Source organism: Alligator mississippiensis, chromosome 13, assembly GCF_030867095.1.
Source record: "Alligator mississippiensis isolate rAllMis1 chromosome 13, rAllMis1, whole genome shotgun sequence".
Classification (NCBI taxonomy): Eukaryota; Metazoa; Chordata; order Crocodylia; family Alligatoridae; genus Alligator; species Alligator mississippiensis.
In genome coordinates, this window is record NC_081836.1 from 21,642,798 (window position 1) to 21,658,477 (window position 15,680).

Sequence of the window (15,680 nt, forward strand, 5' to 3'; positions counted from 1 at the left end):
GAATGGAAAGGTGGGCTGGACTGGAATGACTGGAAAGGGCTGGAGGGGCTTTGCAAAAAGGAAGTATAGCTTTAATGGCCTTAAGGCCTTTTTTTCAACCAAAGGGTGACCATGGTCAGCTAAGAGGCTGGTAAACATGACTTGACCTATCAAATTCTGCTGCAAGGACCTGATTATAAAATCACGTTAGCTAAGATGCACATATTTTGACATACTACTAACACTTCTTTCAAGACATGGCAAACTGTAAACTTTAAAACAAACTACAGATATTTTTCACAATGGAGAAGGCGTTATGCTCATACTTGGGGAACCAAAGCTGAGGGCATTGGGAGTGCTCAGACTTCTGCCTCCAACTCTAGTGGTAAAGGGCATGTCTTCATCTTGGGCTCGGAAATCCTCCTCAATAGGGGACACCATCAGGCAGACATACGTATGCAGCTGAATAAGAAGCCGATGCTGAAGCATCCAGATCACCATCTGTATAAGCTGAGTCTGTAACACAGAGATAGAATTTCAAGCACACAAGAAGCAAAGGAAGGCAATGCACAAGGCATGTGAAGGCCTTAAGATCCTGCAGGGCTAAGCACAGCAAAAATGTTTACACAGAGAGGCAGGTGGCTCTTCTCACCAGAAGGGGGCTACCCTACTGCCACCCCATGCTGGTGCTGCTGTGTACCCTGTGGCAAAGCTGGAGCCACCACCACTACATGCCCTGTGCCAGCACTGAAGTTGCCACTACAGCACAGGTCATGTGACAGTAGCCAGAGCTTCAGCAGCACAGGGCATAGAGCATGAGCTAGAGCCATCGCTGCTGCCATATACCCTGTACCTGAGCTGGAGCCATTGCCACCACATATCAGAGGTGCAGCCACATGGCTAGGAATGAAGCTGTTGTCACTGCAGCCACTGTATGCCCCAGGTTGGAGCTGTTGCCACTGCATGCTGAAACCACACTGTGCTCCGGGTAGGATCTGGTCCTCAAGGAACCCTACAATCCAGATCCAACCCAGGGAACAAGGTGACTTTAACACCTCTGTCTGACCACTGATTCTCTATAAGGGGGCTGCAGGGTTAGGTGTGCAATTTCCTGCATGTGATTCACAAGATAAACACAGGTTTATTACAACAACCAAGAAAAATTATAAAATTCAGCTCCTCTGTGAAAAAAATTAAGTTTATTTCCTACCTATGGGGACTTTTTACCATCTTGTACCATCTATACTTTTCCCAGAGCCTGACAAAGGGACTTTGATCCTGAAACCTTGCAGAAAAGGACAATTTTCTTGTGATTTCCCAGTTGGTCTAATAAAAGGTATTATTTTGGAGCCAAATATTGCAAGTTTATGACAAGCATCTTGAGTCCAATGAGAGTGCCTTGAATCTCAAAAAATTGGGAACCACTGGGTTAGACAAACACTTGTCTAGAATGGTTAGATAGGAATGATTCTCCCTTGAGCAGATGACTTTTTGAGGTCCCTTTCAACAATATTTTTCTATGATACTGTGATGGCCCAGGAGGCCTGTTACAGTCCTGTTTCCTTTAAAGAGACCAATTTATTTGTCAGTAGGCCAGAGGAAGCTCTCCACTTCTTAAAAAATGAGAGATCTGCAGTCTCTAAGACCTTATGTCTTGCAGAGGAATCAGCAGAAGTAACAGTCTTACTACAGATGCAGACTTCAGCCCCAAACTGGTTTCAGTCATGAATGATGGATCCCTGGCAGACTTTTAAATGTCTCAGTGCATGGGGACCCCTGCATTGGAGACCAGTTAGCTCCCTGGTGTCAGGCAGCCCACAAGCGCATTTAAATTCCTGGTGTACAAGGAGCCAGTGATCAGGGAACCACTTCTCGCTCCTGGGCTCTCTATATATTGGCAAGTTGAAAAGGTATAAGGCAGCTCAGCTTGAGGCAGCTGCTCCCTAGTGCCAGGTTGCTTGATCCCCATCAGATGCACAAAATGATGTGAGGAATTTTATCCCAGATTCCAAAAATCATGCAGTCTGACAGGCGGGATCTTGATTCTCTAGCACAAAAGGAAACAATTTGGGCTCTGGGATAAAATTTTTCAGATCCCATTACCTGGTTAAACTAACATCTGTCAGAGGCCTTGGAGACCCCCAGAGGAAGAGGGGGCACATCTGCATGAGACATTTACTGCAGTTGACTAATTAACTCTGCAGTAAACATTTTGGCATCTACATGTGCAGCCCTATAACATTGCAGGAAGCTAATAAACTTCACAGGACAGTATTTGTAAATACAACTACTATCCTGCCACAGAGTTTTTTACTCTACAGCAGTGCACAGGCAGATGCTGACACGGCTGGCTGGGGCACAGGGGTGCTTCAGTGCAGGGGCTGCTTGCTGGCTAGCCCCACACTAGAGCACCCTCATGCCCCAGCCAGTCCCTCCACAGCCGGGTTGGAGGAATCGCAGGCTGGCAGGCTGACCCCTTCCCCACCCCCAGATCCCTTGCCAGCTGGGGCTGCTCCGACCCAGCTCAATGTGCTGTGTGTGGTCCCAGGAACACATGTAAATGAGGCACCTAGGAACAATAAACTTCAACACAGTATGTGCCAGAGCTTATCGTGTTGCAGTTATATCCATGTGTAGACATGCCCAAGCAGTACAATAGACTTTTCACATAAACATGTTTAAATAGACTTTAAACATTCCCTCCACCTGGCTCAAAGAATGATTCTATGAATTTTTTAACCAGGAGGAACAATTAATATTGGGATGATATTGGCTCACCAATATTTAATCTCTTTTATAAAGAGATAATTTGTCCTGGTTTAAAGATAGGCTTTCATTCAACCAGAGGTTACAAATTTGATGCGAGGATTACTGAGTAAGAATTTATGGCCTGTACATTATGGCCTTAAAATCACTTAAAGAACATGTGAACTTTGACAGCACTCCCTCCTAAATCTGAGCTAATATTAAGACTTTAGCATGCCATGGAATTCATGCCCTGGAGTTTGAACCTACAGAATCAGTGAAGTGTTCCAATAGCAAAGTTCAAGGTGCAGAAAAGGGACACTATAATGATCAGGGAAATGGTGAGCTGATCTTCTGAGAGGAGACATGAAAGAGCTTGTCTTGTTTAGCCTAGAAAATGAAGGATAAGAAAAGAGAGTGCTCTCTATAAATACAGTGGTGGAGAGGAAAGGGGAGGAACCAGACAGTGGGAAAACTACCTAAAGCTCAAAGAAAGTGTCAACACAAAAACAAATGTGCATTACACTGGCCTGTAATAGGACAGAAAGGCTTCCCTCACAAAGGAAAGAAGCTAAAAAGAGTCACTGAGCCAAACTCTCTTGCTATACCTGCACCTAACAACAGAGAAACAGTTGCTGTGGGATAAGCAGCTCAGCAGTGGGGGTGACTTGACAAGGCTTTTGTGGGAGCTGGTTACTCTGGGTGTCATAGAATCATAGAAAATTAGGGTTGGAAGGGAACTCAGAAGGTCATCTAGTCCAACCCCCTGCTTAAAGCAGGACCACCCTAAGTATATTATCACAGCCAATGTTTCGTCTAGCCAGGTCTTAAAAACTGCCAAGGATGGAGATTCTACAACCTCTCTGGGTAACCTATTCCAGTATTTTACTACCCTCCCAGTGAGAAAGTTTTTCCCAGTATCTAACCTACACTTCCCTTGGTGGAACTTGAGAACATTGTTCCTTGTTTCGTCATCTGCCACCACTGAGAACAGTCTTGCTCCACCCTCTTTGAAACCCCCCTTCAGGTAGTTAAAGGCTGCTATTACATCTCCTCTCAGTCTTCTCTTCTCCAGACTAAATAAACCCAGTTCCCTCAGCCTCTCCTCACAAGTCATTTTCCCCAGCCCCCCAAACCATTTTAATTGCCCTCTGCTGGATTCTGTCCAATTTGTCCACATTCTTTCTATAGTGTGGGGCCCAAAACTGGACAGATGTGGTCTCATCAGTCCTGAATAGAAGGGAATAATCACTTCCCTTGATCTGCTGGCAACAGTCCTATCAATGCAGCCCATTATGCTGTTAGCCTTCTCGGCAACAAGGGCATACTGTTGGGTCATATCCAGCTTATTGTCCAGTGTAACCTCCAGGTCTTTTTCTGCAGACTGCTGCCTAGCCAGTCAGTCCCCAGCCTGTACTGATGCATGGGATTGTTCTAAGTACAGAAGTCTGTACTTATCCTTATTTAACCTCCTGAGATTTCTTTTGGTCCAATCCTACAATTTGTCTAGGTCTCTTTGAATCCTAACCCTATGCTGCAGCATATCTACTACTCCCTCCACCTTGGTGTCATCTGCAAACTTGCTGAGGGTGCACTGCATCCCATCTTCCAGGTCGCTGATGAAGATACTGAACAAAACTGGTCCCAGGACCGACCTCTGGGACACTCCACCCTCTGAACCCAAAGATCCAGCCAGTTTGCTATCCACCTTACAGTCCATTCATCCAACCTGTACTTCCTTAGCTTGCCTGAGAGAATGTTGTGAGAGGCCATATCAAAAGCCTTGCTGAAGTCAAGGCATACGACATCCACTGGTCTCCCTACCTCCAAAGAGCCAGTCATCTCATCATAGACACTAATCAGACTGGTCAGGTGTGACTTGCCCCTAGTGAATCCATGCTGACTATGCCTGATCGCCTTCTTTTCCTTGAAGTGCTTAGAAATGGATTAATTGAGGACCTGTTCCATGACTTTTCCAGCTACTGAGGTGAGGCTTACTGGTCTCTAGTTCCTTGGATCCTACTTTTTCTCTTTCTTAAATATGGGCACTTTGTTTGCCCTTTTATCATCTGGGACCTCTCCTGATCACCATGAGTGCAAAAATGATGGTCAGTGGCTCTGCAATCATATCATTCAACTGCCTTAGCACCTTTGGGTGCATCCCGTCCAGCTCCACGGATTTGTATATGTTCAGCTTTTTAAAACAATCCCTAACCTGTTCTTTTCTCCTGTTGGCTGCTCACCTCCTCCCCAAACTGTGCTGTTTGGTGCAGCAGTCTGGTAGCTGAGCTTGCCTGTGAAGCAAGAAAAAGACATTGAATACTTCAGCCTTTTCTGCATCCTCTGTCACAAGGTTGCCTCCCCCATTCAGTAAGTGACCTAAACTTTCCCTGATCCTACTCTTGTTTCTGACATACTTGCAGAAACCCTTCTGACTACTCTTCACATCCCTTGCTAGCTGGAACTCCAATTGCACTTTGGCCTTCCTAACTTCATCCTTGCACACCTGAGCAATACTTTTATTTTCCTCCCTAATTGTTTGTCCAAGTTTCCACTTATTAGCTTCCTGTTTGTGATTTAGCTCACTGAAGAGCTCCCTGCTAAGCCAAGCTGGTCTTCTGCCATACTTGCTAGTCTTCCTGCACATCTGGATGGTTTGTTCCTGCACTCTCAGTAAGGTTTCTTTGAAGCACAGCCAGCTCTCCCTCTGACTGGCTTCCCAGGGAGTCCTGACCATGAGTTCTCCGAGAGAGCCAAAGTCTGCTTTTCTGAAGTCCAGGGTCTTTACTCTGCTGCTCTCCATCCTTCCTTTCCTCAGGATCCTGAACTCAATCTTCTCATGGTCGTTACTGTCCAAATTGCCATCCACTACTACATTCCCCACCAATTCTGCCCTGTTTGTGAGCAGCAGGTCAAGAAGAGCATGGCCCCTAGTTGGCTTCTCCAACACTTGCACTAGGAAGTTGCCCCCAACACTCTCCCGAAACTTCCTGGATTGCCTGTGCACTGCTGTATTGTCCTCCCAGCAGATGTCAGGGTGACTGAAGTCCCCCACAAGAACCAGGACCTGCGATAGGGAAACCTCCACTAGCTCTTTGAAGGAAGCCTCATCTTGAAGAAAGCTTCATCTGATTGTGTCTGACTGGTGCTTGAGTGTTTGCCTGGTGCCTGTTTTTTTGTGAATGCCCACCTGCCCTCTGGAGTGAATGATTGACAGAACTTGCTTTTTATGGGGCTGGTTTAGTTAACTGAAGGGTAGAACTAGATTAGGCAGCCTTATAAGAAGGCAGCCCCTTGCAAACAGCATAAGCAGAGAAGGCAGCAAACAGAGAGGGAGTTTGCCCTAGAAGGGAACCAGGGAGCAGGACAGTATATATGTGTGTGTGTGTGTGTGTGTGTGTGTGTGTGTGTGTGTGTGTGTGTGTGTGTGTGTGTGTGTGTGTGTGTGTGTGTGTGTGTGTGTGTGTGTGTGTGTGTGTGTGTGTGTGTGTGTGTGTGTGTGTGTCCACCTGTCCCTAATGGGACAGGACAGTCCTGCAATGGGAACCTCAAGTTCCCGCCCCAGCCTCCATGATTCTGGGAAAGCATTTATCCCACATCTGCAGAGTCATGCAGGGACCAGGAAACAGTGGGTTTCTCCTTGCAGGCTGGCAGTGTTCCAGGATGCAAGGGGTCGTTTGGGGTTGCCAACAGTGCAATGCAGGGGGCGCCGTTTGCAGCCATGCAAACATGCACATGGCTGGGAATACAGCCAGGCAACATGGAGAGCAGCTCCCTGTAGGTAAGTCTATGGGAGAAGGGGGGCAGATCGAGATCCCCAGTGAGAGAGGGAGTGTGGCTGGGTGTGCTGCCTAGCCAAGGCCATGTGTGGAGCATGATAGGGCCATGGACAGCTCACCCAGGGGGCACAGGGCATGGGGGGGAGAGGTGCAGCTCCCAGCCACTGCCTGCATCCTTCAGGGGGAGCATGTGCCCCCCAGATTTGTGCACAGGGGAGAATGTGGGCTGCCCACTGCAGCTTCAGGGCTCCCCACCCTGTTGCCCTACCCCCGGGGAGTCCCGCACTGCCATAGCAATGTGCCCCCTGCCTGACCGGCAGCAGCGGGGGAGGCAGAGGTGCATAGTTGTGCCCCCCACTGCTGCTGAGCAGACAGGGGGCATGTGGCCAGTGCAGGGCCCTCTGGGGGAAAGGCAGCAAGGCAGGGTGCCCTAAGCCCACAGTGGGCACCCTGCATCTGCCCCTGCCCCGTTCAGTTCTGCTCCAGCTGTGCCATCAGCAGAGGCAGGGGGAAGGGAGGACAGGGGGCATGTGTCCTGTCTTTACATTTGAAAAAGGTGGTCACCCTAGTGTGCGTCTGTGTCTGAGTGCACAAGGGTCCAGTTGTGGATGTTCAGTGTGTGGGTTCTGTGGTGCAGTTGTTTTTCTTTTGAGGTTTTTCGTTTGTTTGCTTTGGTTTGGTATGTGTATTTTGTTTAGGTATCCTCCAGGCAGTAAAAGAGGCACAAAGGGAGGCTGGATCAGTAGTTATGAACTGCATAGGATGTGCCAAGTTCATGTTCCTCCCAGAGCATCAAGACCAGTTTATCCACACCATGTGTAAGCAGATGTCTGCCCTGGAGGAAAATATTCAAAGGTTGGAAGCACAAGTATCCACACTGCATTACGTCAAGGAAAAGGAAGATTACTTGGACAGAAGTTATACAGTGTTGGTACTGGAGAGGCCAAAGGGAAAAGAGAAATGCAGCATGTGACTATTTGAAGAGGACCCCCGGAATTCAAGAGGAGCATACTGAAGTCAGCAACCACTTGCAAGGACTCTGAGGTGGAAAATCTGAGGAAAAGACAGAAGACAGGACATATGCAGGCATGATGCAAAGGACTCCAGTCTAGAGAGCAGAAAGTGTAGGTCCCCACAGATGGACAACTCTAGGACCAATGGGTAAAGAAGAAAGAGAAGAGTGGTGATGGTTGGTGACTCCCTTCTGTGAGGGACACCAATTTGTTGTCCAGATGTGGGGTCCTGGAGCCCAAACTCAAGACATTACTGAGAGACTGCCAAAGCTCATCCATCCCTCATACCACTACCATTTTCTGCTTGTCCATGTAGGCACCAATGCCAGGAACAACACTGAGCAGATCAGAGGTGACTAGGAGGCTCTTGGCAGGAGGGTTAAGGAGCTGGGATTAGAAGTGATGTATTCATCAATCCTCCCCGTGGAAGGAAAGGGCCCAGAGAGGGATCATTATATTCCACAAATAAACATGTGGCTAAGATGCCAGTGTTGCCACGAAGGTTTTGGATTTTTTAATAATGGATGGATTTTCTGGGGAGGAAGATTGCAATCAAGAGAACTACTCAACAGTTTATTTGCCTCAGTATTCACAAAAAAAATAGGCTGCAGCCACATGCCTCATGAAGATTATTTCGATATGGAAAAGGATAAGGTGAAGGATAAAATAACAAAAGAAACAATCACAGAACTTTTGATGGGTCTGAATGAATTCAAGTCAACAGAGCCTGAAGAACTTCATCCCAGGTACTGAAGGAACTGACAGAAGACCAGCAAGCCTCACCTCAAAACCCAGGAAGTTACTGGAGCATATCCTAAGGAAAGCCATTTAAAAGCATCTGGAGGAGGAAAGGCTGATCACAATGTGGTATAAAAAAAAGCAAAGGCCTTAAACTTTGATGAAAAAAGGTTATAAAGATAAAACAAAAGGCGATGTGTAAAAGTGTGGGCTGGGAAAAGAGGAAGAATGTCTGGCCTTGTGTTCCATGTCAGGATGGCAGGATGTTTTGAGTGGAGTCCCACAAAAGGGTTTTTCCTGGGCCCAGTGCTGGTTCAATGTATTTTTTAAAGATCTAGGTGCTGGAATAGAGAGCTTCTTGAGAAATTTTACAGATGACATGAAACTGAGAGACTGCAAATACATTAGAGAACAGGACCACACTTCAGAAGGATCTTGATAGATTGGAAGCTTGGCTGGAGATACAAGGATGAAATTCAATACTGAGAAATGCAAGGTGCTTACACCTTGGGAAGAGTATCAAAAATACAAATACAAAATGGGTGACATCTGGCTTGATGGCAGCATTATGGAGGAGGATCTGGGAGTCTTTGTGCATGACAGATTCAATAGGATTCTGCAGTACAATACAGCTGCACAAAAGACAAATGCCATTTTGGAATGCATCAACAGAAACATTAGGTACAAGACACGGAAGGTGATAGTGACTCTTTACTCAGCACTGATTAGGCGTCATCTCAAGTAGTGTGTGCAGTTTTGGGCTCCACATTTTTTAAAAGAAGGTAGAGAATTTAGAGAGGGTCCAGAGGCAGGTGACAAAAATGTGATAAAGCACTTGAAAGGCAAGTCATACGAAAAAAGGTTGAAGGAGTTAGGTACGTTCAGCTTACTGAAAAGGTGCTTAGAGGGGACATGATAGCAGTTTTCAAGTACCTAAAGGGCTGTCATAAGAAAAGGGAAAACACTTCTTCCCTCTTGCCACAGATGGGTAGGACATGGATCAATGGCTTGAGTTGCAGCAAAGTAGGTTTAGATTAGATATAAGGAAAAACTTCACTGTTCTAACAGTAAGGCAGTGGAACACACTGCCTAAGGAAGCTGTAGACTTTCCATCACTGGAAGCATTCAAGAAGAGGTTGGACAGCTACTGGTCAGAGATGATCTAGGTGTTGCTATGCCTATGATCTTCTATGGTTTTTTCCATGCTTCTGGATTTTGCTGGTTGCCACATGGGACTGAAAGAGATTTTTTTCCCACTCCCTGCTGCTACATGCATCAGTTTCTGCACTCCTCCCTATCCTCTGTTTCAAGTCAGACCAACTAATACATTTGGGGTCAGGAAGGAATTTTACCCTGTGGTCAGACTGGTACAGATTGTGGGGTATTTTTTCTTCCTCTCTAGCAGGGGCACGGCTCTCTGGGATCTCTCGAGCCTATATACCTTTGCAGCAGCAAGATGTTGGCTATTATGGTCCCCCTGCTTCACCTGTGGTATCTTAGGGTGTAAGGTCTTGGGTACTGTGTCAGGGTTGACTGTGTACTTTTGCTAAGGGGTTAGACAATGGATTTTCATAGGACAGTTTCATAGATTCATAGACATTCGGGCTGGAAGGGACCCTGAAGGATCATTGAGCCCAGCCCCCTGCCACAGGGGCAGGAAGTCAGCAGGGATCAGAGGATCCCAGCAAGATAAACATCCAAACGTGTCTTGAAGGCAGTCAAAGTGGGTGCTTGAACAACCTCTGGAGGAAGTCTATTCCAAACCTTGGGGGCTTTGACAGGAAAGAAGTTCTTCCTTATGTCCAGCCTGAATCGGTCTTGGCGGAGTTTGTGACCATTTGATTTTGTCATCTCTTGGGGCACTCTGGTGAACAGACATTCCCCCAGATCCTGGTGAACACCCCTGATAAACTTAGAGGTGGCCACCAGATCACCCCTGAGCCTGCACTTTTCCAGGCTGAAGAGGCCCATGACTCTCAGCCTCTCATCATAAGGTCTGTTTTCCTGACCTCTGATCATGTGCGTGGCTCTCCTCTGCATCCTCTCAAGCTTCTCCACATCCTTTTTGAATTGTGGAGTCCAAAACTGGACGCAGTACTCCAGCTGCGGCCTCACCGAGTACAATGAGAGAATGATGTCCTGGGATTTGCTTGAGAAGCATCTCTGGATGCAAGCCAGTGTTTTGCTCGCTTTACTAGCCGCAGCATCGCATTGAAGGCTGACGTTCATCTTGTGGTCAATCATGACCCCCAAGTCCCTTTCATCTGTAGTGCTAACCAGCGTAGCCTATAAGCATGCTGCAGGTTTTTCCTCCCAAGGTGGAGAACCTTGCATTTTTCAGTGTTAATCATCATCAAGTTCTCATCCACCCATTTCTTGAGCCTGTCAAGATCTGCCTGGATCACCCTCCTATCCTCAGGTGTGGATGCTTTACCCCAGAGTTTGGTGTCATCAGTCCGCTTCTGACACCAATGTCTACATCATTGATGAAGATGTTAAAAAGTATAGGCCCCAGGACAGAGTCTCGAGGGACCCCACTGGTCACAGCGCACCACGACGACTGACGTCCGTCAACCACCACCCTCTGGGTCCTTCTGCGAAGTCAATTCCCCAGCCAGCAGATCGTGGTGTAGTCGAGGCTGCAGTTATAGCAGTTTTGTCAAAAGGTGATCATGAGATACCAGATAGAAGTCAAGATATATGACATCAATCTCTTCCCCCTTGTCCAGGTGATAGGTCACCTGGTTGTAAAAGGAAATGAGATTGGTCAAGCAAGACCTACCCGCAACAAACCCATGCTGGGTATCCCTCAGGATATAGCCGTCAGCTAGTCTGTTACGGATGGCCTCTTTGATAATCTTTTCCAAGACCTTCCCCAGGATAGAGGTCAGGCTGATGGGGCTGTAGTTTGCCGGATCTACTTTCCTCTGTTTCTTGAAGATAGGCATGACATTGACCTTCTTCCAACCTCTTGGCACTTCATCAGGGCACCAGGAGTTCTCAAAGATCTGTGCCAGGGGCTGAGCTACGATGCTTGTCAGCTCCTTGAATACCCTTGGGTTTAAACCATCAGGGCCAGCTGACTTGAAGGTATCCAGCCTGTCAAGGTGTTTCTTCACAAGGTCAGCTTCAGTGGAGGGTAAGGAGTCTCCCTTCCCCCGGGCCTCCCTGACCCACAATGGGCAGGGGGGTCCCATGGGACTGGTGAAAAACTGACGCAAAGTACACATTAAGCAAGTTTGCTTTTTCACAGGCATCAGTTGTCAGTTGTCCCGTCTGGTTTAGCAGGGATCCAATGTTGCCCTTGCTTTCCCTCCGGCTCCCCGCATATCTAAAAAAGGACTTTTTATTGTCCTTGATATTTGTAGCTAGCTGGAGTTCCATCGCAGCCTTGGTTTTCCTGGTTTGCTCTCTGCAGGTCTGGACCAGAGCAGAGTATTCCTCCTTGGTGGTGGTTCCAGTCCTCTATCCTTTGTAGGTCTTCCTTTTAAGACGCAGGAGGTCCACTAGTTCCCTGGAGAGCCAAGGGGGCTGCTCTGCCCTTTTGCTGGCTTTCCTCCAAGATGGGATACACTTTGCTCGCACATCCAGGATTGCTCCCTTGACGAGCAACCACTTGTCTTGAACTTCCCTCCCCTTTGGGTTGCGGCCCTTTAGGGTCTCACTGACAAGCCTCCTTAGCTTGTCAAAGTCAGCTTTCCTGAAGTCGAGGACTTCTGTATTACTGACTGACTTATCAGTTTTATGGTGGATGTTGAAGGTGATCAGCTCATGGTCACTGTTACCCAGCTTCCCTTCGATCGACAGATCACTGATTAGGTCATCCCCAATTGCCAGTACCAGATTGAGCAGCGCTTTACCTCTCAATGGCCCGTAGACCTCCTGCATCAAATAGAGGTCATCCACACATCTTGTCACTTGGCCCCTCCATGATTCAGTTCCTCAGCTATAAAAAGGGGATAGCAATCGCTGTCTGTCTTCACAAAAGGATCAGAATATTAAACATTATGAGACCAAATACTTTAATAGTTGGGGCCATTTAAGAACCCAAACCGATAGAATGCTGAGGACCATTTTTAAGGTATTTAGGCACTTGAGGGCAGGACAGTCCAACTTATGGGCAGCTGGGGGCCACATCTATGCAGCTAGGGGTCACATGCTGTGCAGACTGAGGGCTGCTTGCCCCCAGGACAACACTCCGCACCCCCGGCTCCTCCCCTGTAACATGAGCAACACCCCCATCTCCTCCCAGACAAATGCCTTCCAACAATGCAGGTAACCCACCTCCTGTATCTCATGTGCAATATAAGAAACCCAACCCCCCTCCCATCATGCATACAGCTTGGGCACTAGGGCTGTGTGAAACACCATCATTTCATTTCAACGTCCATTTCACTGGTTTGAAAGGGCAGTGTTTCATTTTGTCGTTTTGTTTCGTTGAAACTGTTTTGCTATTTTGACATTTTGCCTATAGGCTATAATGGGGAATCATAAAAATGCCTAAAACACTGTCATTTCTTGCCTGATTCAGATGCAAATTGCAGGGATGGTAGCTTCTTCTAAGGGCATGAAGCCTGCCAAGTTTCAAAGTTATAAGTGCAGAGGTTTCTCAGAAACTGCACCTCAAAGTCTTGAAAACAAAATTTGCCAGCAGCAGCAGCCTCCTGTCATCCAGCCTGCAGATCTGGGGGTCTGCACCCCTGGGAGGGCTGTGCCGGACTCCTCCCAGGGATGCGGGCTCCCAGATTGGGCCCCAAGGGGCTGTGGAGCTGCTCAGAGCTGAGCCCGACGGCAGGAGGCAGAGCACAGCCCTGGCTCTGCCCACCTCCTGCCACTGGGCTGAGCTCTATGGGGTTGGCAGAGCCAATCAGAGCACAGCCTGGCGGCGGGAGGTGGGCAGACCCGGCACTGCGCTCCACCCTCCTCCCACTGGGCTAGGCGCTATGGGGCTGGCAGAGCCGATTGGAGCACAGCCCGGTGGTGGGAGACGGGGGGAAACCAGGGCTGTGCTCTACGCTGGGCTGAGCTACATGGGGCTGCAGAGCCACTCGGAGTGCAGTCCTGGCTCTCCCCTGCCTCCTACCACTAGGCTGCTTCAAAACTCGAAACGTTTCAAAACTTTTGAAACATTAGTGCCCTCATTTCATTTTGAAACTGTTTCAATGCTTTTAGTTTAGTTTTGATTCCGCTGTTTAGAGCTCAAAGTGGGTTGAAACATCTTTGAAATGAAACACTTAGCAAAATTTCGCACAGCCCTATTGGGCACCCCAGCATCCTCCTGTTGTGCTGTCCTGCCCTCAGGAGCAAGGGCAGGAAGAAGAAGTTGGAGGAAGGAAGGGAAGCCCATTGAACCTGACTGCTATGGCAGGAGCAACAGTGGAGAAGGGATTGGAGGCAGGGTGGTCATGGCAGGAGCCCATGGGCTGCCTGCTAACCCTTTGTAGGCTGCACGTGGCTTAAGGACTGCCAGTTAGTCCTGCCTCAGGGTACAGATGAGCACCTAACAGAATTTACAAAAGCACCTGGGTGCCCAAATACTTTTGATTTGAACTCCATGAACAAATACTGTATTTACTTGCATACCTTTCCTCCAAAAATGAGCCTTCCAAAATTGGGGTGCTTGTCTTAAGTGGCAAAGGCGATTATTTTTCTGTCCAGATTACAAACACCCCACTTCGATTCCTTCTCCACCCAAAGTTTAAAGCCAACTGCCACGCAGCAGCAATGGCACTTCTATTCAGGCAGTTGAGGGTATCAATTGACTTAATGGAATCAATTGACTTAATGGCTCATTGCTCTTCATGCCACAGCGGTTAACAACTCTCTCTCCTTTTAATGGTATTAATGTTCCACTGATCCAACTAACCTTTTTTCTGGCAATTTTACTGTCTCCTAGCTACTTCTGGTCCCTCTCCTCGTATTTCACAGCTCTTAAGACTGCTTTTAGCTCTTTTCAAATTCATGCCCATGGAAACTAGGGTCCATGGGCATACTTCCGGTTTCAAAAAGGGACACCGGCTGGGAAGGGGGGATGGAAACATGACTGTGGAGTGGGGGAGCAGTGATATGCCCATGTCCTGCCACACACACGATGCCCCCTGCCTCCAATCACCCTCCCCCCAACCCTAAGCGGCATCTTGATAGGGCAAACTGGGAAGTTCTGGGAAAAGCTTTGATGCTCAGCAGAGCAAAATCCTGGATGTTTATTGATATTTTACAAAACCACTCAGACAAAGATGAGAGGACCCCAAAAGAGGACATGTCCGGGAAAATCTAGATGTTATGGTATGGTTTGAGCTTCTCACTGAGCAGGAAATAGCAGGTAGGTGAACTGAAGATTATACTCTGCCCCTGTTGTGTACAACCATAAGTCTCTTCATCCAGCTTTCCCAAAAGCAACGTGCAGTCTTATTTGAGGCGTGTGGCATGCAAATGAAACAAGATAAATTATTTATGATACAGTACACAAACTAGAAAGCATCCCTAAACTGAAGCTACAAGCAGTAGTCAAAGTGAGGGAGGAGCAACAGCAGGCTCTCAGAGGTGCCCACTTTCAGGGGATCTGGAAAAAAATATCCTCAGTATGCATCACTTTCCTGCCTGAATTTCTCACCAACAGTCTTTTCAGTTCACAAAACATTGCAGAGTCCCTCCTGAATATTAATGATTTGACACTAAAAATACTGATTTACTGAGAAAAGCTCTTCAGTGATTTCATAGTAACTGGAATTGTTCTGATTAAAGAAACACAGAGGCAGAGTGAGTTCAGATTTACTGAAGGAAACTAACTCTGTTATATTAATCATTATAATAATGGGCCTGACCTGAATAAAGATGCCAAATTACAACTTGACAGCCCTCACAATTCTCACTTTTCTGTTAGGCAAACTTAATTCTGACCCTAACCCCCTGGCCCCATGTGCTACCAAGCCCCAAAGCGCACAGGCCCTTTATTAAGCATTTGGCACATAGGCAACATCTCTTTAGGAATATTACACTTCAAGGAGGGGGGGGGGAGATTTGTGGCAGTGGTTTTCTGCTGGGGAGTGGTGACCTGGCAGGACACCAGGCCCTGGAAGAGGACTTGGCAGCTAGACAGCCGACAAACTGTCGGTTCACCTCATTTTCCCTCCCCTGTGAGGGGAAGTGAGGGAGAGCAAAGTCCTGTGGGATAATGAGAACCTATGGGTCTCCTGTCCCCAAACACACATAACAAAAAGTGAAATGCTTCAAAACAGCACCTAATTTAAACAGTACTATTTTGAAGTGCTTGAATTATCTTTGCAATGTTTCAAAAGGCTTGTATGTATGTGGCTGTGATAGCACACTCCACTTCCATGCAAACCAGATAGATGTGAATTGAATGTTATGTTCTCTGGCAGGGGAGGGACACTGGGTTTTAGGGGACAGCCATATCCCCTTTGTG

General features: G+C 47.5%; 1 protein-coding gene across 7 annotated transcripts in view; it reads right to left on the bottom strand.

Annotated features, from left to right (window-relative positions):
• The window catches only part of NPRL3 (NPR3 like, GATOR1 complex subunit), a 151,290-nt gene that overhangs the window by 25,034 nt on the left and 110,576 nt on the right, over positions 1-15,680 (bottom strand). For 4 of the 7 annotated variants that reach the window (XM_059716343.1, XM_059716344.1, XM_059716345.1 and 1 more), the window contains 2 exons: positions 4,968-5,018; positions 306-495 (listed from right to left, as the gene is read on the bottom strand). In XM_059716343.1, the coding sequence (XP_059572326.1) occupies positions 306-495; positions 4,968-5,018 (241 nt within the window). The remainder of the gene's footprint in view (positions 1-305; positions 496-4,967; positions 5,019-15,680) is intronic. The other 3 variants (XM_019482365.2, XM_019482364.2, XM_006261840.4) reach the window with 1 other exon arrangement.